At 49.5% G+C, this 22848-nt stretch overlaps 1 protein-coding gene and 1 long non-coding RNA gene across 3 annotated transcripts in view; one reads left to right on the top strand and one right to left on the bottom strand.

The window, feature by feature from the left end:
* The window catches only part of MYO1D (myosin ID), a 91466-nt gene extending 77112 nt beyond the window's left edge, over nucleotides 1-14354 (bottom strand). Inside the window, exon 1 of the mRNA XM_077313879.1 lies at nucleotides 14182-14354. Within this exon, the coding sequence (XP_077169994.1) occupies nucleotides 14182-14276 (95 nt within the window). The 5' untranslated portion in view covers nucleotides 14277-14354. The remainder of the gene's footprint in view (nucleotides 1-14181) is intronic.
* A 1522-nt stretch (nucleotides 14355-15876) lies between these two features.
* On the top strand, nucleotides 15877-22019 carry LOC143826326 (uncharacterized). Of its 2 annotated transcripts, XR_013227044.1 has the most exons (4): nucleotides 15877-16009; nucleotides 16627-16784; nucleotides 17032-17285; nucleotides 21712-22019. It is a non-coding gene; the product is annotated as an uncharacterized LOC143826326 (long non-coding RNA). The 2 variants fall into 2 exon arrangements; XR_013227043.1 differs by lacking the exon at nucleotides 21712-22019 and having other exon boundaries at nucleotides 15878-16009; nucleotides 17032-17339.
* Nucleotides 22020-22848: the final 829 nt, after the last annotated feature.

Below are 22848 nucleotides of genomic sequence, written 5' to 3'. Positions count from 1 at the left end.
GGAAGAAAATGGAGCGTTCCCTTCTGGAAAAAACAGCCCCGACTGTCGCAGGGAAGTCGGAGGGGCAAGTCCTGACAAGCTGCGACTTTGTGTCAACAAGCAATTAGCTCCGCTGGCCACAATATGTGCATTTTGGATGCGGCATAAGAAAGGAGGGAACAGGGGCCAACACCGATACTAAACCCACAAGGGGATGTCCTCTTGAACCAGCTTCTCCCACACAGTTCCCACAGTCACTGAAAACTCTGTGGAGCACTCTTAAAAGCTCTGCAGAATTTCATTACTTTCACAATAAAACCTTCCTTGCAAGTCAGGCACAGCGCTGAATGCTCTCCCTGTTTGCTGCGTGTTTTGTGAATCTTGAGAAAACGTGATTTCCCCTCTCCCTTGGGAGGGAATTCACAGTAGCCTAAAGTGGAAGCTCAAAAGTCGCCTTGTCTTCCTCCAGAGCAGGGGCTCATGGGAATTGTAGTCCATGGACATCTGGAGGGCCGCAGTTTGACTACCCCTGCTCCAGAGTTCCCTGTCTCAAAATGATGACGTTTGAGATCTGACCAATGCTGTGCTTATGCCCGCCCTCTTCCCCTCCCCACCGTTTTTTTTTTTTTAATTTAACATGATTGCACTACAACACAGTTCCAAAGTAGCACAAGCATAACACATCCGCTGCCTCCCCATTTCCCCCTCCAGGTTCCACAGAACACTTTGCTAATTTCATGCAGGGAAATGCAGCCTTGGACTGTTTCATGCAGGGAGAATAGCAACATTGTTATTTTCATCCAGGAGCCTCCTGTAGCTTTTTCCAAGCACAAAAAAACCCCCCTGTCTTTGTGTTACAATGCAGGAGTGTCCTAATGTAAAAATCGAGGATTTAAAAAATAATAACAAAGAACCACAAAATTTTATCCCGGGCATAAGCTTTCGTGTGCATACGTCTGATGAAGTGTGCATGTACACACAACTTTATACCCAGAATTAAACTGTGTTAGTCTTAAAGGTGCTCCTGGACTCTCACACATTAGTGTGCATTACAAGACCATAGTCCAGCAGCCTCCATTAGGGGGGTACCTGGAAAGATAAACCCAAAGATGGCTCGCCAATTTCTCTGCTCCTTACAGTTCTTTAAATTAAAATGCATGCCCTGCCTCAGCAAGCGACTCAACCGCGAGGAAAGTTATTTTCGATGTGCGATCTTCTGCAGCTGGGCCACGCCTTCACCACATGGGGGCATTTTACCACTAACCAAGGAAGAAAAACAGGAGTTTCAGGCCTTGGGATGAACGTCCCTTGAAACCAATGCAGCCAGGACCGCCTACTCGGAAACAAGCAAGCAGGATGGAAGAGGGACAAATGCTCCCCTGTGCGGTAGCAGGAAGAGGCAGGGCAACCTGACCCGGCTCAAACTCCAGCCTGCAGCTCGGTACAAAGCCTGTGGTGCAGAAATGGAGGTAGGTGGGAGAGCTCTGAGAAAGACTGCTCTGTGAGGAACAGGACTGCGATGAGCCCAAGTTCACCCAGCTGGATGCACGTGGGGGAGCGGGGACTCAAACCCAGCTCAGTTTCATTCCCGATATAACCTTTTGTTGGCACGCACACATCCTCAGAAGAAGAACGGGAAGCTTATCTCTTGAACGAAACTCTGTCGGTCTTCAAGGGGCCAGCGGACTCAGACTTTGTTATCCTGTCTACAAAGTCCAGTTGACTCAGAACAGCCTTAAAAGGTTTTCCTTTCTGCCTCCGAATCCCACCCGTTCACAGGCTTATTCATAAACATTCCAAAGACTTGAGTCGGTACAAACCCAGACATTTTTAGAGCCGGCGTGTCGTCCTCCCCTGCGGCTGGAATTCCACCCACTCCCCCTCCGGCCGGCTACACTCCTGTGCCTTGGGCAGGTGCATGACAATCGCCAAGCTCAGGAACGGGCTTTGTGAAGGTGATCCCAACCTTCTGCAGGCACCTCCATAGGCTGCGGTGGGAGATATTGCACAGGGTCACGAGTCGCTACAATATCTCCCACCGCAGCCTATCGAGATGCCTGCAAAATCGCATGTCACAGCCCACTGATCCCAAACGGGTGCTTTTCTGAAAATGCAGCCTCACCGTCCAAATCCGTCCCTTCCTCCTGACCTCACCGTTCAAGTATATCAGCCAAGGGGTTGTTTTCATCAAGAGATAATGCAGCACGCACACACACCCCGCAGGAGACGCGTGCCTATGCGGTTAGATGAACAGCTCACCTGCATGAAGCCCACAGTCTGGATTTCTTTCAAAAGCAACAGGGTTTGTTTTGTTGTTGTTTTAAGTTTCACTTGCCGGTGATTCCAGAGGCACCCACGGCAAATGAAAGCATCTGAGTCAGATGTGTGAATGCAGCCTTTTCTCCCACCCCACCCCGAATCAAAAGGAGAGGGAATCAGCATCAGAAAGGAGCTTCATCGGGACGGTGCTGAGCCTGTCACGGAAAGAGGGAAAAGGCCTTTCTGCGGTGTGCTTAACCAAAACAGCCCCAGAAAAGTCGCCATACTGAGCATTGCCTGAAAGGCCAGAAATATTTGTTCTTTCCCAGACAGCATATTTTCAGAACTGCCAGTGGGTTCCTAGGTATTTCCTCCTTCACACTTGGCACGGGGCGATCCATAATCATAAGAAAGGAGGACTTGAAAAGAACAAGTTGTCTTTGTAGCTCTCGGGAGGAAACCAGCGGCTGACGGGGAGCAGCAAAAATAACTGGAGCCTTCCAGCCAACCAGGGGTGGTTGGGGTGTTTTTTTGTGATACCAAACCAGGAAAGTGTTGTCTCCCCCTCCCCCCTCTTCTTGTCGTTGCACCTAAATTTGAGAAAAAATAACACAGAACTGATTTGCAGTTCCAACTCCAGGAGGACGATCGGTAGGTTCTGAAAGTCACAAGTGCCACCAATTTAAAACGTGTCTAGCCAGGGTCCCCAGACAGGGTGACAGGATAAGTGTTTTTAGAACATTGTCACGGTAGCTTTTGCACCTCAAGGCTCCTACCTGGCCTTTGGAGATCCAATTGGCTGTGTAGATTTTTCAAGAAGACTGCTTGGGCGGCAGGTGACCGCATCACACAAGGATCTTCTGCTACGTGACTGACAGCATGCTGCTTGTACGTGGGGAATTGTACGCCGTGAAACAATATGCTCCTTTTAAAAGGCGGCATCCTGTTTATTTCATTCTGCCTGAAATGCTGGAGAGCGACAGTCAAAAGGACGCAGAAATGCCTCCCTCCCGGGCATTTCACAACTGGCTCCGCCTCCTTTGACAGCCATTTTGTGGCGGCGTCCAACACTTGGTGTCAGGATTCCAAAGGTGGCCACGCGTTCAAAAAGGTTGTGGACTCCTAGTGTAAAGTCATTGCCATATACCCCAAAGGAGTGTTCCCAACTTTTTACCCTCACTTTGACCAGGGTTGCCATCCTCCAGATAGTGCCTGGAGAGCTCCATGATTACAGCTGATCTCCAGGTGACAGAAGAAAAGAGCTGTTTTTTGAGACTCTACTTTGAGTACCCAAAGCAGCTCACAAACACCTTTCCCTCCCTATCCCCACGATACATGTCCAGTTAAGGAGGTGGGGCTGAAAGAGCTCCAAGAGAACTGCTCTGCACGTACAGCTCTAAGAGAACTGTGAAAAAAGACTGGGGACCACTGCTCTAGGGGAACTGATCTCTCTAGAGTCTGGAGAGGGACTGTAATTCCGGGAGACTCCCCCAGGCCCGACCTGGAGGCTGGTTGTAGAAGAGGCTTCCACAGAGGCCTACTGAGGCAAGTCCACCTAATCGCTGCTCTTTTCTGCGGCCTCTGTTCAAAGGGACTTGTGAAACGGGCAGGTTGATTACACGCTCCAGTGATGCAACCGCGGATCTACCGCACCAAGCCCCATTTGCAAAAGAAGCCGCAACTGCATTATGAGCAGATACCTACTAAGGGCGGGGAGGAGTTATACTCTGTCCCTTAACTTTACCCATCCAGCCACTAAGCTTCCTATTTAGCTTTGAGGAATTCGGCATCCTTAAAGAACAGAATTTTCTGTGACGTCAGTCTCCCCCGATACCTGAGCCTCACATAAGACTTCATGAATTCTTTTACACAGTTTCCAGGCGTGGGAGAGCTTTAGGGCAGGAACCAAGTTAAGCAACCAGGGAGAAAGACATTAGTCACCGAGCCGAGCAGAAACTATCTGGGTGCCGTTCCTTCCAAAGACAGAAAGAGAATTCACATGTTGCAGATTTCCAAGGACAGCACAATCTAGAGGCTCTTCGTATCAATCCAAGTCAGGGACTTTCTGGAACAAGGTCTCCTTGAGAGCAACCAGAGAGTCAGCAATATAGAAGCTCAGGAGCCCTTCACTGCATGGCTGCCTCTCTTAATGGCTGCGGGATTTGATTTGCAACTCAGACGCTGCAAGAAAGGAAAACAGTTACCCTGGAATGGCATTAAAATACACGACACTCACATTAGAGGGGGCAGCTGAAACAGACCGCCCCAGCCTGCATTCCCTGTTCCACCTGGTCCTCTAAGGTTTGTCTTTCTCAGGTAACCCACCGCCCAAAGCATATTTAGGGACAGGTGAACGGGGCTCAAGTGCTGGGCATCATATTTGATGGGGGAACACCAGGCCTTGTCAAGCCCCCGCAAGTGGTGGGGGGCTGTGCACCCCAACTGGCCCATGCCCAGCGATACTCCAGCTGCGAGCAGCCCAGACCCTCAATAGCGTTGGGTCTACAACCATGCAATGCCCACTGGGTGGGTCAGGACTCCCAGGTTCTCTTCTCAGATCCAAGGTCACCTCTGTGTCCCTGGTCACCATGGGGCCAGTATACTGCCAGATCTATGTGGTACAGAGAACCACCACCAGCATCAAAAGTTATAAGGTATTTATGAAAAAGAAAATGTTCAAAAGCATCCTTTTGGCACAGCACCAGACGGAGCAAGGGACTTGAAAAAAAATGGACAAAATGCAATTCCAAGCCCTATCAGATGGTAAAGCATAGGACAGGCTCCATAGTGTAGGAAGTTAAAGACTTCTGCAGGGTTCCCATTACCTTGATACTTCCCTCACCTGTCCAGGTGAGCACATGGCCAATGGCTGCCTCCTCCAGACCTCAAGAGTTCTGTCCACTCTGATGGACCCAGCACCAAGATAAGCTTCCACCTTGCTCCCTGAGTTTTACCACCTGCTTTCTCCACCCATTGACCAAGTCAGGCTAGGTCAGCAAGGCCTTTCCTGAAATTTCCAGCTTCCCAAAGTCTTTCTAGGATTTAATTCCTCCCAATTGTTGTTCTTTGCTTGGAAGGACTGGAGTGGGGGTGGGGGTTGTCTAGACCTATTAGCATCTGTATGAAGGTGGATTGAGGTGAGTCTGGATCACAACTGAACCCACCCCCCTTCCGGCCTGTTTTCTGCCCAGAGAGAAAAATAACCTTAAAACTCAGAGTGAAGGTCCTGCTCATTCCAAACATCCAAAGCAAAAAAAAAAAAAAATGCCTTTCTTCACAAAGAGCATCAAAAAATACCTGCGAGCCAGTTATTTGGGAATCCGGAAACAAATCTACTGTTATGCATTCCTAAGTAATTAGCCAGGCACTTAATTCATGCACCTAGTCTTCCTTCAAGGCCAAATAGTTTTCCAGTTACTTACGACTGGGTTGCCAACGCACCTGGAGAAACAAGTCCCCTCTCCCTTCAACAAAGGCTTAAAAGGTGCCAATGGCCACCCCAGACTTTTGATTGCATGAATGCAGATAACAAATGAAGCAAATAAGCCTCTCTGAGTATCTGAGGAAGTGAGTGTACATGAAAGCAGCTCACTAGAATCAAACTTGGTTGGTCTTCAAGGTATCCCTGGACAGACTTTGTTCTGCTGCTTCAAACTAACACAGCGGCTCAACTGACTCTGACTATGCCTCTCTTAGGGAAATAAGATAAGTTTTATTAGCATTATTTATCCCCTGGTTTTCTCACGTGGACTCCAGGTGGATTTTCTCTCCAGGCAGCCCCATCACTTGTTCTTAACCCATTGTGTGCTGCAGTTTACTCGGGGGGGGGGGGGAAATGTGCATCTGTCAAAAACACAGGCAGGCAGGTGTGCATTTCTCATGCGGGGCCAGAAAGTACTTGGGGTTGACGCACAACACCTAGGAGAAAGAGCTTCCCTTCTCCACGTTTCTCCCCTGCAGCCTCTCCCCCACCCCACCCCACCCCAATTTCTCAATTAGCCAACTTGGAGTTAAGGTTGCCGATTTCCAAGTGGGAATGGCAAGAATGAATGGGCCTGCCAGCTGCAGGAAGCCAAGGCTATAAAGAAACTGGTGTAGGCTCAAGTCTTTTTCTTCTTGTATCCCAACTGAGCCAGAACAGAGTTCGGATACAGAAGCCGCTTTCAAACCAAAGTTTTCATCAGAAGCTCACAAATGAATCCTTAACATATGTTCTTATTTTCTAGAAGATTCTCTAATGGTATTTTCTTCGCTTCGCTGGTTAATTCCCAAATGACGAAGCAGCCCTGGCTCTCAGTCAATCAATTGGGGGGTTTGTCAATGGGGCAGTTTGTTCATTTAGAATGGGGATAGAATGACCAGAAATTCACAAACAGCATTGTCATCCCCCCCCCTGCATTTCATATGCTCCCTAAATTATAAGTGATGCATTTAGTGCCGTTAAATCAGTAAATAAAATTCAAGTTTAATAGGGAAATAAGTGTTATGTATACGTCAACTTCCTCCCTCCGTAGCTTCAAAAATCACTGGGAATTAGATGTCTCTAGAATGGACCAATCCAGCCTTTATTTCCCTTAACTGCAAAGGCAGCCCGAATTTCAAACAAAACAAGGGGCCAATCAATACCACAGAAACACCCTCACCCATGAAAGCAATGTGCAAGAGAGAGCTATAATTCAAAGAGTTTATTGCTTTATGACGCCTCCCTCAAATGCAACTTTATTTTACAGTACTTTGTGATTGTGCAGGTCATAAAAAGGAGCAATACGTGACCGTACCCAATGAACAAACATGGCAGAATTTGAATATCACAGAAACACAGGGTGTCTGAGGCCCAAAAAGCATCTGCAGTTCTATGGCAAAAAAATAGCTTATGCATAACTAAACAATTCATCTTTTGTTAAGTCAGCCTTGCAAACAAATTACTGATTTACTTATATACTTCATTTGTACCTGCCAGTCACCCCAAAGCAATTTACACCCTCCTTTCCCTCCTCCATTTGATTCTTGTGAATTCCCGTAGGTTAGGCCAAGAGTATGCCACAAGCCCAAGGTGCCCTTCCACAGTAAAGGGGGGCATTCGGGCCTGGGTCCCCCAAATCCCAATCCAACACTCTGACCACTACACCCCACTGTCTTGAGCAGATCTTAAGCAGCAGCACAATTGTTCACCAATGTCCCTCCAAATACATACACCTGTTTTCACAGGTGTTATTGTCAGGTCTGTTCCACCCCCACTCCGCCCCGGGTCGAAGATGGGGAGGCAGGGTTGCTACATCCAGGCAGGGAAACCTCTGGAAATTTGGGGGTGAAGGGGACTTCAGTGGGGCACAAGGCCATAGAACACACCAAGCAGCCCTTTTCTCCTGGGGAACTGATCTCTGTAGCCTAGAGATGAGCTGTAATGCCAGAGGATCCCCAGGTCCCACCTGGGGGTTGGCATCCCCACACGATGTCTTCAGAGTTGGGGTTACAACTTCTGTTTGGCTGCCTGAAGGGGATTCTTACTTGTTGGTAAGTGGCTGTTTGCTTCTGCAGTAAATACTGGCTCAGGATGCTAAACAGGAACAGTCTGTAATCCACCCCCCCCCCCAAAAAAAAAGCCACTTAGCACTCATAACTCCAACCCAGCCTCTTTTGTTTAAATTTCAAACACGGTGCTGCTGCGGGAAGCTCAAACGAAGGTGATCTCAGCACACTTGGGAGAGCAATCCGCTTCTGCAAAGTGAGATGTTTTCATGCTCTCCCTTCGTTTTCTAGCATGCCGTCCCCAAATTGTTTGTTTAACCAGTAAGCTGATTTTAGAGAGCCTCCCGGTCTAATTTGCTCGTGTTTTTGGAATGGAGGTAATGTGTTTTGAATTACAAGGGGTTACAGGGACATTCTTGTGGCGAGTTTGGCTTTTCGTTGGCAAAGAGAAAGCAAAATCCCCCCACACGCACATAAAGAAGGCCTTTCCCTCCTCGGTACAAAGCAGTTTTCAGAAGATGTTTAATCGCTACCGTTCCACGGATAAGCTTACGACCAGTTTAAAAATATACATCAGCCTCACAAGCATCTTTCTCCTCTAATGTTTTAGCTGGTCACGAAAGCAACATAATGTTTCCTAAACTTGAGAGGCAAGCTGAAGGAAACCTTTATCTCCGCTGCATGAAGGCCTCAAAACACAAACTCAGTTCTGTGCATATTATTCTGGATTATATCCAGGATACACCTCTTATGTAAACTGCTTTGAGACTCCTTCGGGTAGTAAAAAGTGGGGTACAAAAATCCAGCTCCTCCTCCTTTTTCTTCTGTGATTTTGACACTAGACACAAGCCAGTCCCAAATGCAAGCGCTTAAACGTTCTGCATTAGCTTTATGGTTCCGTGTTTGAAATTTTCCACACTATGCACAATTCTTTAGGATATAGCTACAGTTTTTTTGAATAGATTCCCTTAAGGTCTCCAAACATCTAATAATTTTGCATGTATAGCAAAAGCAAACACCTTTCCCTTCCTCTCCCCCACCTCAGACACCCTGCGAGGTAGATGAGGCTGAGAGAGCTCTGAGAAAAGCTGCTCTGTGAGAACAGCACTATCAGGGCTGTGACTGGCCCAAGGTCACCCAGCTGGCTGCATGTGGAGGGGCGGGGAATCAAACCCGGCTCGTGGCCGCTCTTAACCACGGCGGGAACATCGGTGCCCACCGCACTGCATCAGAATTCCAAACAGTTCACCTACGGCCTGGAAAAGGTTGCAGACCCCTGAGCTGGATTATGATGGGATGATGAGCAGATTTGCCTTCTTCTGCTTTTCCAGGTGATTAAGACACGAACAGTCCTCAGCTCAGGTGGGGGGATTGCAGGGTGGGTCGCGAGGAGATGCTAAATGAGTGGTGGGATATAAATCAAATTCATCATCATCACACAAGGCCCACAACAGCTTAGCTGCACCCTTTTCCAGCTGCAGGTACCACTAAAGCTGAAACCTGGCCAGAGGCACGAGTCCTTGGACCAGAGGTGAGGGGCAAGAGGCAAAGGACTCTGAGCTCCTGGGCTCTTAGCCTTTGCAGGAGCCAGCTGTGTGATCCTGGGACAGTCCAATTTGGAGCTGTCAAGAGTTTTCCGCGGGAGTGTGTGAATACTGCTCTTTCGGGAGCAAAGCAGGATACAATTATTCACAATCGGCCAGCTTTCGTGGCAGGAATGCACCTTCGAAATATCCCACAAGGAAGTGCTTGGCACGGCGAGGCGCTCCTTTCGCAAACATGGCTCACAAGGCTAAGAGCAGGACGGCTCACGCCGAGAGTTTCCTGAGAGCGCCGCTCTTGGCTTCTTGATCTTACCTGGAAATCTGGTCCGAGCACAGAAAGAACCACCAGTGACGGCTGTGAAGGCAGCTTGGGAAGGAGGAATCAGAACCACCTGAAAAGATTCTGAGAAACTAGAGAGCACACCAATGTCCACGGATGCATAATGCTCAAAAAAGAGGCAATGTCTCCAAACAGGTGTGGTACTATGTTTATTTATTTATTTTGGGATTCATATCCCGCCACTCCTAGATGCCACGTGGCGGATCACAAAACCCAAAATATTGCTCCAGGGAGTTCTCTGGAATCTTTGCCTGCATAACAGAGGTCCTAATAACACCTTCCTTGGAGCTCTCCAACCCAAGTACTGATAGAGCTCTACCATGTATGTTTATTATTATTATTATTATTTAATTTTTAGACCCTTTATATCCCACTTTTCACTACCCAAAGGACTCTCAAAATGGCTTACAAACGCCTTTCCCTCCCTTTCCCCCAGCAGACCCCCTGTGAGATGGGTGGGGTTGAGAGAGCTCCGAGAGAACTGTGACTGGGCCAAAGTGGCCAGCATGTGGAAGAGGAGTGGGGAATCAAACCCAGCTCTCCAGAGCAGAGTTTGCCACTCTTAACTGCGACACCAAGCTGGCCTCTTGTGATGCTTTCGCGAAACCAATGTGAGGAATCGAATGCCAGACTGAACCCAAGGGTTCTGCCAGTCTCTGCTTCTAGAAACTCTGTCATCGTTCTGCTCCTTGTCAAGGGTAGCTCACCTGGGTGTAACCCTACAGTTACAACACGGAGCAGCCTCGGAGGAAAAGGGGCATTGCTCATCCTGGCGGATTCTGCCAGATCTCCGATCCTGCCTCCACCGCACCTCCTTCACACTCACCGACAAGCCCAGCCAACCAGGTAGCTCAACTCACTAAACTATTTGTTTGTATAGGACGGGAAGCTATTCTCAGGGTTTAAGTGCCAAGGCAACCCACCTCCAGGGCAAAGCAAGTCCTGTGTCTTCTAGGCAGAGCTCCCCGGCTTTTCTTTGGCTTTTCTCGTTAGGGTGGCTGAGACATCCTATAGTGAAGCGACTCAGGGGCAGCTCAGGCCCTATAACAAGCCGTCAAATATTTGCGAACGTCCATTTAGCACAACCAAGTTGGGTTTTTAAAATATATACTGCTCTCTCTTGAGGTTTACTTCACTTGTCCAGCCAGCAACAACTGGATGTCCCATTAAATACAGAAGAGGTTGCAAAGCAAAGATGTTATGGAGTTAAGGTCAGTTCAAAGCATCCCACCTGGCAACGCAAGTTGCTGAGTTTTCAAGAACTCTGCATAAAGCTGGACGTTTACAAAAAGAAGGAGGGGGGAAAATTCCGGAGACTGGAGTTTTAAGGCCTCTGCATGAGCACCTTTATTATTAGAGTTCCCAATTTTTCCAGAAGCTACCTGGACAATGGAGAAATCGGAGCGGAGGAGAGTCGGTTCGTTTGAACTCCGGTGCTGGAGGAGGCTTCTGCAGATTCCTGGACGGCAAAAGTCACAAACTAGGAAATGCTAGCATGCATGAAGCCAGATCTATCACTGGTAGGCAAAATCACAACTCTCCGGCTCACTTACTTTGGCCGTATCGTGTGATCCAACCCAACGGAGAGAGCAAATAAGCTGGGATTGGTCAGTGGAGAAAGGAAACAAGGCCGAGAAAGAACAGGGTGGTGAGATACAATCAAAATGGACGCCGTCCAGAGCATTATCTGACTGAAAGACACGGTGCAAGATCAGAAATTGTGGCAGCAGTTGAGCCATAGGATTGCAGAGAGTTGGACATGACTGAATTGCTATTACCAATAGCATTTGCATCTTGCACTCTGTAGGTATCTGTCCTGGAACGGAGAGCTGTGATGCCCCTCTTCCCGGACATTCCTTGGTGAGCTATGCTGCAGCCCACCAGGGGCTGCGTGTTGGATTGGTCAGCCCTGTCATCAAGACGGCAGAAGGCGGGGGGGGGGGCCCAGGAAACCCCCAGGGGCTGGACAGTATTTTACCATGTGTCTGCCATGTACCTGCTCTCTACTTGTGAAATATTTTGTGGGTTGCATGAGAGGGTGGTGCCCCCAAGGGGCAGCTGCTGGGCATCACGGAATTCTAGAGTTGGAAGGGACCTCCAGGGTCATCCAGTCCAACCCCCTGCACAATGCAGGAACTCACAACTACCTGTCCATCCACAGTGACCCCAATTTCATGCCCAAGTGATGCCCCCACTACGGCTGTTTTAGCTGCCATATCCATCAAACCTCTTACAATCCAGAGGTATTCAGCCAAGGATGAGGCGCACAAGATGCGGCTAAAGAGATCTCTGGCAGGTCAGTTGTGAGCCACCATCAGAATCTCTTGTGCATCCAAGAGCCAAAAGATCACAAAAAGATCTGCTCAAGGCTTTAGTTGCTTTCTCTGTGCTGCACCGCCAAACAATTCATATCTGGTGATATTCCTACTCCACATTCTGGTTGCAGGGCAAGACAAAATTTGGTAACGTGCTGCAAGGGGCACATAGGGAGAAGCCGGTCGAAATATTGTGGGTGTTTTATTTTTGTGCGTGATCAACAGAGCTTTGACTCGTGGAAGCTTTTACCCCGAAACACGTGCCAGTCCCTAGATGGATACTGGATTCAAACCTCACTTTTCTACTGCAGCCTGACTGGGTTGCCCTCTGAAATAATCTTGGTTACTCATACACAGCTGTCATTAAAGAAACAGCTGGCTGCCCATGACGTCATACGTTGCTAAGCCGGCTCTGAGTAGAAGTATAGGCAGCTTCAAGAGGATACTGGAGAAACATCTGGAGCGGAAGTTCACCAGAGGCTCTTAGCCACAAGGTGCAGATAGACTACTCTGGGACAGTGATGCTCTATATTCTTGATGCTTGGGGAGGGCTTCTGGCCCTGCTAGTGAACCTCCAGATGGCACCTGAATTTTGGCCCCTGTGTGACACAGAGTGTTGGACTAGATGGGCCACTGGCCTGATCCAGCAGGGCTTCTCTTTTGTCCTGGAGCTGTCCAATAACCATTTCATATTTGATAGGCATTGAAACAGCACAATCACAAAACCATAAACATGCTCCAAAGTACCAAAACACCTGTTACGAAGGTGAGTAAGGAAGGCAGGGGGTGGAGAGGAAAGACTCGAGACTGGGCTAGGAAGGACCTTTGGCCTCACCCAGCAGGGCTGCACGGTGCAGAGGTTGGTTTATTCAGATACAAAAAATATATATATTTAATTTCTGGGTTGCAGCTCATCTTTGTTGGGTATATTTTTTGCAAGGAGTTCTCTTACAGGCAGTCCCAAGGCTATAAGTATGCTCTAGCCCTTTTGTGTATGTTATGGTGGGTTCCAAAAACTTTAAAGACTTTTAATATTTAAATCATGTTGTGTCCAAAGTCAGTTCATGTTATTTGTTGTGTTGCAGGTTCCCCTCAAGATGCTTGTTTCTGGGGCAAAACACGTTGGAAAACTAAGCAATGAAATAATTTTACCCTTTTTGCACTATTGGTCTGGGCCTTGTTTTTCCATACTTAAAGGACAAACAGAAACCTTGCTGGAAGAAAATATTAGCAGCTATTTATAGCTGACCACCAAAACATTCAGTTAAACAACTTAAAAAAAAACACACACACACAACCAAAATAAAGAAGCCAGAATATTTACAATCAAAGTTGCCCTTTAACAAAACAACAAGAAATAACAGCTGCTATCAACGTTGCTGCAACTTACAGATAGTTTAAAATGATTTTACTAAGCTATTGATTATATAACTTATATTGCTGTTTTACTTTGGTGTCGTACACCCCTCTGAGCCGGCGTGCAGAAAGCGCAGTATGTAAATTGAAGAAATAAATAAATAAGAGCATGTTTTCCAATTGCCAATAAGATACCAAACAGACACAGAGAGCAAACACCCATAAAGACAGATAGGGGAAGAAATCCTGGCTCCAAAGAGGAAGCAAAATGAAAATTGGAACCAGCACAGGGATACACAACTGAAATCCACACGCACGCAACAGATCTCAATGGGGTCTGCCTGTGCAAACTTTCATCCCTAGAGGCCCAGCACATGACCTTTGAGTCGAAGTCTACACCGAGTGAGGAGAAAAACTGACGGCACAACCACACAAGGACAACCACACAAGGACGTGACTCTTTCTTTTTGGCAAACTGCACAAACCTCCCTTTGGAGCGGCAAAACTCCCACAGGGCACATTTTGCATCCAGCTGTGTCTAGTTTCAACCTCCCTAGCCAGCGATGGAGCCTCCCCATACAGGTACAGTCTACCTCGGGAGGCCCACGCATTCCTTCCCAGCAAACCGAAGCAGCAGTGATGCAAAGGAAGAGGGGCGACTGAAGGTGCATTTCTGCCACACACTCTTCCCACCGCCAAATCCCCAACAGGCGGGCAGCGCCACGCCCACCCCCAGGTGAAGGGCACACCTGTCCCGCCCTTCCGGCCCGAGACCCTCGCCATCACTAGCCTTGCCAACTTCCAGGCGGCGCCTGGAGCCCACCCGGGATGACAACTCCTCTCCAGGCGAGAGGGAGATCAGCTTCCCTTTCGCCTCTCCGGTCCGCCTGGAGTTGGCACCCGCCCCCACCGCGCTCACCTGAGCCGCAGGTTGGCCATGAAGTCCGGCATGGAGACGGAGTCGAGCAGGACGAAATCCGCTTTGCCGAACTCGCGGCTCTCCTGCTCCGCCATGGCGCCGCGCTCGGCCGAAAGCAGCAGCAGCAGCGGGAGAAGCGCAGCGACGCCGGCCGGGCAGCTCCGAGCGGAGGAGGCGCCGCAGCGGGCGCGGAGCGGCAGGCCACGCCCCCTCACCTGAGAGGCCGCTCACGGCAAGGGGCGGGGCCCAGGGCGGCCGGACACGCCCCCGCCCCGCGCGAGACCGCAGCGCCCCCTGGCGGCGCACGCTTGCGCGCGGAACCTCTGCAGGCGGTTGCCAGCCTCCAGCCGGGGGCTCCGGTTCGCCGCCGGTTTCTCCCGGCTGCTGAGATGCGTTCCCCCGGACAAAACGGCTGCTTGGGAGGGCACAGGGCCCTGTGGGTCTCGGCTAACTGCTGTCGGCGCTTGATTAGTGCAGTCCAGGGGCACCTTTAAGGCCAACAGGTGGGCAGGTGCAGTTCCTCAGGGGCAAGGCGTGCACACGGAAGCTCACGCCTCGCATGAAACTTTGTTGGCCTTCAAGGCGCTGCTGGACTCCAGATTTGTCCTGCTGCTTCAGACGGTCGTGCAAAATCTCAGGGACATCAGTAGCATGAAATTCGAACCCAGGGGCACCTGGAAGGACGGCACAGTTTAATTTGGGGTGTCCTGTCTGTAGTTCTACCTAGGCAGGATCCAAGCCTGCCCTGTAACTGACCAATGCGCGGCTAGATCCAGTCTGCCGGATGTAGTCAGTTTCGAGGGAAACTGACCAATGGGTCAGATCTATTGTGGGGTTTGTGTATAGAAGTTGGGGTTGGTGGAGGGGTTTCTTCGGTTCCGTTTTGGTTCCTGCACTGTCATGCTGGGGTCACAATTAAAGAGCTGGTCTCTCGTCCCATCTGAATGTATCTTCACCTAACTTAGCAGTCTCTGTGACCCCACATGGACAAACAGCTTGCCTGGCTGTTTTGTTTTAAAGCTAGAAGGGGGGCATGCATGGAGGAAAACAATGTCCTGTCCCTTTAACAGAGGCTTAAAATATGGAATGGAAGCCAATAACATCCCATCCCATCTCTGTTAAAGGGGCAGGACCCCCCCCCCCAATGTTGCATCCTCTGAGTTTATGCAAAAGCTGGCTCCCAGTTCTCCTCCATGATTGAACATGGTGCTATCAGAATGCTAGGACAAGCATTTCTCACTGGATTTGGGACAACCCCAAGAGGGAAGCAGATAAGAGCATAAGGCAAGGCATGTCGGATCAGGCCGGCGGTCCATCCAGTCTCACGGTGGCCAAACCCCAGAGGCCATCAGGAGGTCAACCCCAGTGGGCCCAGAACCCCAGAAGCATTGTTTACCGATGCAAAAAGGAAAAACTGTTTTTAAATACCCTGCTGTTCACTATTCAAAGGAGTCCCAAAGCAGCTTCCCTTCCTCTCCTCACAAGACACCCTGTGAGGGAAGCGGGGCTGAGAGAGCTCAACGAGAACTGCTCAACGAGAACTGTGACTAGCCCAAGGGTACATTCAGTGTGACTGCAGTGGGGAAAGACAGCTTCAGTGTTTGGGGTTCTTCCGTGTGGGAAGATGACTTCTCGCAGGATTGGGTCCTCCCCCTGTCCCCCTGTTGCCTTTTGGATTTCAACCAATCAGTGAGCTTGACACTGGAGTTGCACCTGCAAAGCCAATGAAGCTGGGAGGAGGGACACCGACTATATAAGTGTCAGCAACTTTCTAAGCCTTGAGATGAGCTTAGGCTGTTCTTTTGCTGCCTTCTTGAGACGTGTCCAAGTACGTACCTGGGGGGTGGGTGAGTGAGGGCTCCTTTCATCTCTTTCCTGGGAACTCTGGCAGGTGACTATGTCCCAGTCCTCTTACCTTGGTACAGGGAGCTCCAGCAATGAGTAATTTCACAACAGGCATAATTCTGATTTGGGTCTGTAGCTTGGGCACGAAGGAACCCCCGGGTCCTGTTGGGTTAAAGAAACAAAATAAGCTGAACAGCAAAGAAGCAACTCACCAATGATGCTAGAACTGCCACTGTCTTGCATAGTCTTGCTCTTTGATAGAAGTTTTATTTGTGGCGTTATTATTCTCCTCCCAGGGAAGTCTTGTCCCTCAAAATCCTCTAGGTTTGAGAGCCGGCGGGGTCTTGTGGCTAAGAGCAGCAGACTCTAAAGAGGAGAGCCGGGTTTGATTCCCCGCTCCTCCTCCGCATGCAGCCAGCTGCGTGACCTTGGGCCAGCCCCAGTTCTCTTAGGGCTGTTCTCTCAGAGCAATTCTCTCAGCCCCACCTACTTCACAGGGGCTCATGGGAATTGTAGTCCTGGACATCTGGCGAGCCCCAGTTTGGCCACCCCTGATATAAGATGCGAGGGAGAGAGTGATTTTCTGAGCCTTGTCCACAGGCTGTTGACAGCTGTGTCCTCCCCTGAGCAGCCAGGATGAAGGCTTCCTCCGTTCACCGGCACAAGCCGCCTTCTTCGCTGACACGCAGCCACATCCAGTTATGCAGAAAGAAGAAGAAAATCGGCTATGTCGCCCGCCTCACCAGTATCCTGAGGGGGTAAGCGTCCAATAAGTATTTCCCCCACTTGTTTGCTGAAGGAACTTCTTGCCACGTTTCATCCTGTTGTGTGACCCCAAGAGGCAAGTCCCTGTGTGTCCCCATAAAGCACTGTCCCCGTGGGCGAGCGCATGGGCACGGGGATACAGAAACAGCTTGATAACAATGTTGAGGGCCAAATAGTCAGGGGTGGCTGAGCCCTCTGACTCCTTTGCCGTAACTGCTAATTCGTGGGCTTTTGTGACAGGTACCCCAAAACCAAGAAAATGCTCCTGGTAGTGCGTGGAAACCGCTCCCTCCTTGTACAAACGTCCTCATTTCAAGAACGGAGTCGTGAGACTTCAGCCGGCAGCACTGGGACAGGCCTCCTCGCTGGGAAGCCAAGATTTCGGTGGAAGCAAAGGCGGGCCACTCGAAAGACCCCTTCGACCAAATGAGGACACATCCCACGAAGAAAAATTCCACACAGTCGCTCAAAGCTGCTTTCCAATCTTGGTAAATGTAAGCAGGTTCTGTTTTTCTCTTTTGATAATAAAGGCGAATGCATTCAATTAGCTTCCTGAGCTGACGGTCGGGATTAATTTGCGATGGTTCAGGAGAAGGCTGTGCCCCCAGGGAGTGGCATCTTGGGACCAAAAGCCACCAAGGCCCTGGCTGGAGGGATGTGGGGTGGGGCGGGGGGTTTCTTTCACACAGGAAAATCCAGCTGTAAAAGCACATCCAACGTGTGTGGAACAGAAAACCACTTTTGCAGTGTAACCCGACTACCTGTACAGAAAAGTCCAGTTTTGCAAACTAGGCTTTCTCAACTGGAGATTCTCAGCAGCCCTGGAAGGATTTCACCAACTGAGGGGGAATTCATTCATTTAAAATAAATTTTTCATTAAAAAAAAATCAGGCGACATGACCATAGATGGTGATGTTGACCTGCCCCCTCCTCCCCAAATGGCCAGTGATGGCGCTGGAGGGGGTGGGGAGGGGTCATATAAAATCCACATGGTGGCAACTGAAGTAGGCTGCTGGGCTGTTTTTTGTGTTGGAGGGTGGGCGGGCAACAGAGCATGATGTCACATTTGGTGAGAGCACCTGAGTGAAGTCATTTCTGATGACATGTGACTTCTGGGGTTGTGGTGGTGAGTGTGGCCTGCTGCACTGAGCAGGGGGTGAGACTAGATGGCCTGTAGGGTCCCTTCCAGCTCAAGGATTCTTTCAGACTATTCCAATTAATCCCAAATGGATTTTGTTTGCTCCGGGGCTGGAAACAGCCGCTAGATGGCTCTATTGTGGCTCCAAGCTTCAGTCATTTGAGTGACGAGAGGTCTGTGGCAAACAGAGAAATTCCTCTGCTGTTGCACAAGGAAGGAGTGGGTTGACATTCAGCCTAGATAACCTTTCGAAAAGGCAGGGCCGTTTCCGAGGAAGAGAGGTGCTGAATCAGGCCATCTGGGTCGGTATTGTCTGCTCAAGCCGGCAGCTGCTCTCCAGGGTCTGGGGCAGAGGCCTTTCCCGTCTCCTCCTGCCTGGTCCTTCTTAAGTGGAAATGCCAGGGATTGAACCTGGGACCTTTCTGCCTGCCAAGCAGCCAGGGATTCTATCATTGGCTTGCAGGTCAGTGATAGGCAAGCCCCCCTCCCAACAGATACCACTGAAAGAGGGTGATGTGCCAGCAAGCAAAAGTGTATTTGGCCAGATACTCCAGGAGTTCTGATGGGTGCCATCAGAACACCTGGAGCCCCACCCTCCCCAGACACTCCCCAAAATGAAATCTCCAGGGATTTTCCAACCCAGAGCTGGCAGCTCCACACCTGTGAGTTTAGGCTACAAGTTTGTACTCTACAGTGAGAGCCGCTGGGGTCCTGCTGCTACTACGATGCTTATAGTAAAAAAATAAATTAATATTTTCTGACATTTCTCTTCCTGCCTTGTGGGCAATTTTTAAAGCTCCGTTTTGAACAGGGCGCAACCCCTGTTTAGACAGACAGGCCGCTCAGGTTTTCTGACGATAAACCAGAGCCGGAAGAAAGGCGGCCCCGTCACACAAAGTCTGATCAGAACTTTGCACCCTGAACATAAAATTTTACCGCAGCTGACACTGAACTAGAGGAACGGGGGTAGCTAGCGACGTACTCTGCCCTGGGGCTCGTCTGCCCCTTCAATCACAGCCCAAAGGGCCATCCTCTGTTTCCTTTCCTTTTTAACTCAGGAAAAACAGCCACAAAGCGATACACGGTCTGTGGGTTTTGTCCTCGACAGCTTCTGCCTTCTCTCCCCAATCCCCCTTTTTCTTTTCTAGGCCTACCACTAAGGAGGGTGCAGCGTAGTGGCTATCAGCGGGTTGAGGAGGGAGGGTTGCCAACTGTTGGAAAGGGAAGTCTGGGAGATTTTGGGGACATGGACCTGGATAGGGCAGGGACCTCAGTGGGGTACAATGCCAAAGAGTCCCCCCCTCCAAAGCAGCCATTTCCTCTGGGGGAGCTGATCTCTGTAGTCTGGAGTCCCAGGGGTATCTCCAGGTCCCAGCTGGAGGCTGGCATCCCTACAACTTACTCAGCTGGTCTGGATCCCAGCAGGCGAAACCCAAGCCTGGTTCCAGCTGAGGTCCAGCAAGGGGAACTGTTGCTGAACAGGCTATTTATAGGCTTGTGCTATTTGGGAAGTGAAACTGGTTAACCGTCGGTCAGGTTTACAGCAGGGCCGCATCTGCCTGGCCGTTCAGCTGCCCCACTCATCTCAGCAATTCGGCTCCGGTTGCACCAGGACCCGGAGAAGCCAGGAGCAGGCTCTCCGGACCAGAGACTTCTCTGCCGCACGAGGAAAGGCCGAAGGAGCTGGGGTATATTTAGCCTCGAGCAAGTGATCCTAAAAGGCACTCTTGGAGACAGAAAGGGCAGCTGTTCACCCTGCCGTCGACACCCACCGGCAGCTCGCCCCCGTTCTCGGATTCTGGGTCAGCACTTCAGCTTGGTACCCCAGGTTGTCATGCGCTGCTGAAGGGTCTTCTTTCTCCCCTGATGTACACTGGACAGATTTCATTGCAATAGCCTGTCTAGGAACAATGGGAGAGCCAAGCTGCCTGGACTTCAGACTGCCTGCACACAGAGCACCATTTTGCGGCAGGCTCCGCCTCCTGTGGCAGCCATTTTGTTGCTCAGCCTGGCACGCAGTGCTGGAATTCCAAAGGCTCAAAGAAGTCAGGAGGTGGATGGGCTAGCAACGGGTGCCTCTTAGTGACTTCTTTTCACTACTGGGAAAGTGTCTTGCTATTAATCGCTAACCTTAACGTTTCTATTTCCCCTGTGCTTTTCTGAATGACAATTGAACCCAAAGGACTGGTTTTGTTATCCTAACAAGGAATGATCCAGTCTTCATTGTCATGCTGCGTATTTGTGGATGCTGTCATGAGGCTGTTTACTAATTTACCACTAATTTACTCCCTCCTTATATCTGTACTCTTACGATTTCTGTTCCATTGCCTGTTCCATTCCTGTTCATGCACATGAAAGCTCACACCTTAAAGGTGACCTTGGACTCCAATTTTGTTCAGAAGTCACTAATTAGAGCCAGGGGTAGTCAAACTACGGCCCTCCAGATGTCCATGGACTACAATTCCCATTTGCTGGCAGGGGCTTATGGAAATCGTAGTCCATGGACATCTGGAGGGCCACAGTTTGACCACCCCTGAATTAGATAAAGCACTGTTCCCTACACAAAAGAGAGGCGCTCTGTACATAATTCGATTCCAGGACAGAGAGTGAGTTGGGGGGAAAGAGTCCTGCCTGTTGCCCAAGGCTTCAAAATTGGGATTTTAAAAAACAAAAGTCAGGAACTCTAACTATATTGAAAACTTGAAAGAGATCCAGTTGAAATAAGCGTCAATTTTTTTTTCTCAACGGGGACCAGATGGCTCCCTGGGGAGCCCTGGCACATTTGAAGGGGGCCACAGACTGCAAAATGTGAGAAGGGTAATATTTATGGGAAGCCCTGGTAACTTAACCAATGAAATACCCCAAGATGGTTAGATTTGGAGAAAACTGGGTGGCGCAGTCTCCACGCTTGTCTGAGCCTCCGGGGAGGGCGGTATAGAAGTATGATAAATAAATAAATAAATAAATGAACTAGCCTCATCTAGCTCTTTTATATGTTTGTTAATGGTGAGTAAAGGCTTGCTTTTTTCCTGGGCCTTTCAAGATCTCCCCTTGCATGAACGGATCTGTGTAGTCCAGAGATTAATTGCAGAGCTGGGAGATTTCCAGATCCCACTTGACCTGTCTTGCTTAGGGCACCCAAAATCCTTGGGCCAGTCCCGGATATACAGTTATTTTATTTCTTTTCCTGTTTCTCTGTAACTAATGAGTGATTGTGCTGTTTGGAAGCTGCCTGCTTGTTCCCGGAATAAACAGAATTCCTTTTAAAAGAGCCATTGGAGCAAGTCCTTGAGTTTTGAGAAGGAATGCTTAATGTTCCCCGTTCTAGCATTACCACACAGGAGTCTTGCCTCTAGCAGCAACTGGATCCCACCGCCCACCCCCACCCCCCAAAGAGGACAGTGGGTACACAAACCCTTAAAACTGGCGAGAACAGGAACTCGAACCCAGGACCAGCTACATGTGTTCTACCACTAAGTTATCTTTACTAAATTTTATCTTGGTGTGCATATAGGGGGAAGACCTATATTTACAGACATCTGGGATATTTGGAGGATTTTTATAATGTTTTCTGCTTGTCTTTATGTTTAATTATTAACGTTAATAATAATTAACTTTAAATGCGAAGAACAAAATGCAATGCATTAAAAAACATTTCTGCATTATTGGTTGCATTATAATCTGGACTCATTTCTGTGACTTGGGGTGCATTAATTCTGAATCCTGCAGTTATTCCTTTTATCCTTTGCTAACTCCCCTCCTTCCGAACCCTTTCTCTGCAGGCAAAAGGTTATCCCCTTAAGCACGTTTCCGTTGAAGGACGGCGGAAACGGCCTGCTAATTAGAACCAACTTGGTTGGCGTTGGAAGGAAAGGAAGCGAAGAGCATTATTGGCTTGCATCAGGACCTTCATCGCCTGGCAGCATTTGACAAGTTTAGGCACCGAATCTGAAATTCTTGCCATAGTTGGAGTCCAGCGGGAAATGACTCATCCATTCATGGAACAGCAAAGTTGAGCACACTCAGATCCTTGATGTACTAAATTGGAGTGGTTGGATGTGGGGCATCCATTCTATTCCATTTGAAAATGAGGGGTCTGGGGGGAGTCTGCTTGGTATTCAGGTAGGCTGCCTTTGAATATGGAGGTTCAGTTTAGCCCTCGCGGCTAATAGCTACTGATAGAATAATAATAAACGGTAGTCGAGGATTTTATCTAATCCTCCTTTAACGCAGCTCAAATAGGAATAAGGGGAAAGAGACTTTTTGGACTGAAGTTGAAGGTCTGGAGTTGACATCGGTGCTGTTGTTGGGTTTGTTTTGCCAGTGGTTGCTTCATCACATCCCTCAAAGCTGCCCCTTGGAGCACCCGAATCTGAGTGCACCAAAGAGAATCCCAAGTAAACTCTCCCCTCCAGTCTCTTTAGTATCAGCCTACGTTGGCTTTTGCGGAAACAGACTAACAGGGCACCAAGTCTGCCAGGCAGTTCTTGCTGGACCAGGAGGGCGACATTCGAACCCAGGACTGAGCCCCACCCTCTGCCCGCTGCCGGGCCAGGCCACAAAGCACAGCAGGATGGGCAGCGCAGAAGGAAAAGCGTGCGGGTATTTAAATAATATTCCCGCACCTTTGAGGGTATAAATAAATTCAATAACAACAACAACAATAACATTCTGCACTATATTTTGCACACTGGCATAATGGCTTAGCTGTATTTCAGCTTCGCCCCCCCCCCCAATCCCTCGAGCACAGGAAGATCCAGCTGCAAGAGCCCCCTAAATTGCACCCCCCAACTTGTGCATGACCTCCCCCCGGGAAGTGGGCGGGGTCCTTTCCTCTCCGGGAAAAGCAGAACCCGGCAGCGCGGGCCGGCTTCGGGGAAACCAGGCGGACCCGGAGAGCCAATCGCAGGCAGAGACGG

This window comes from Paroedura picta, chromosome 16, assembly GCF_049243985.1.
Source record: "Paroedura picta isolate Pp20150507F chromosome 16, Ppicta_v3.0, whole genome shotgun sequence".
NCBI lineage: Eukaryota > Metazoa > Chordata > Lepidosauria > Squamata > Gekkonidae > Paroedura > Paroedura picta.
Note: the sequence above shows the minus strand (reverse complement) of the source record. Positions and strands in the feature narration are given on the sequence as shown.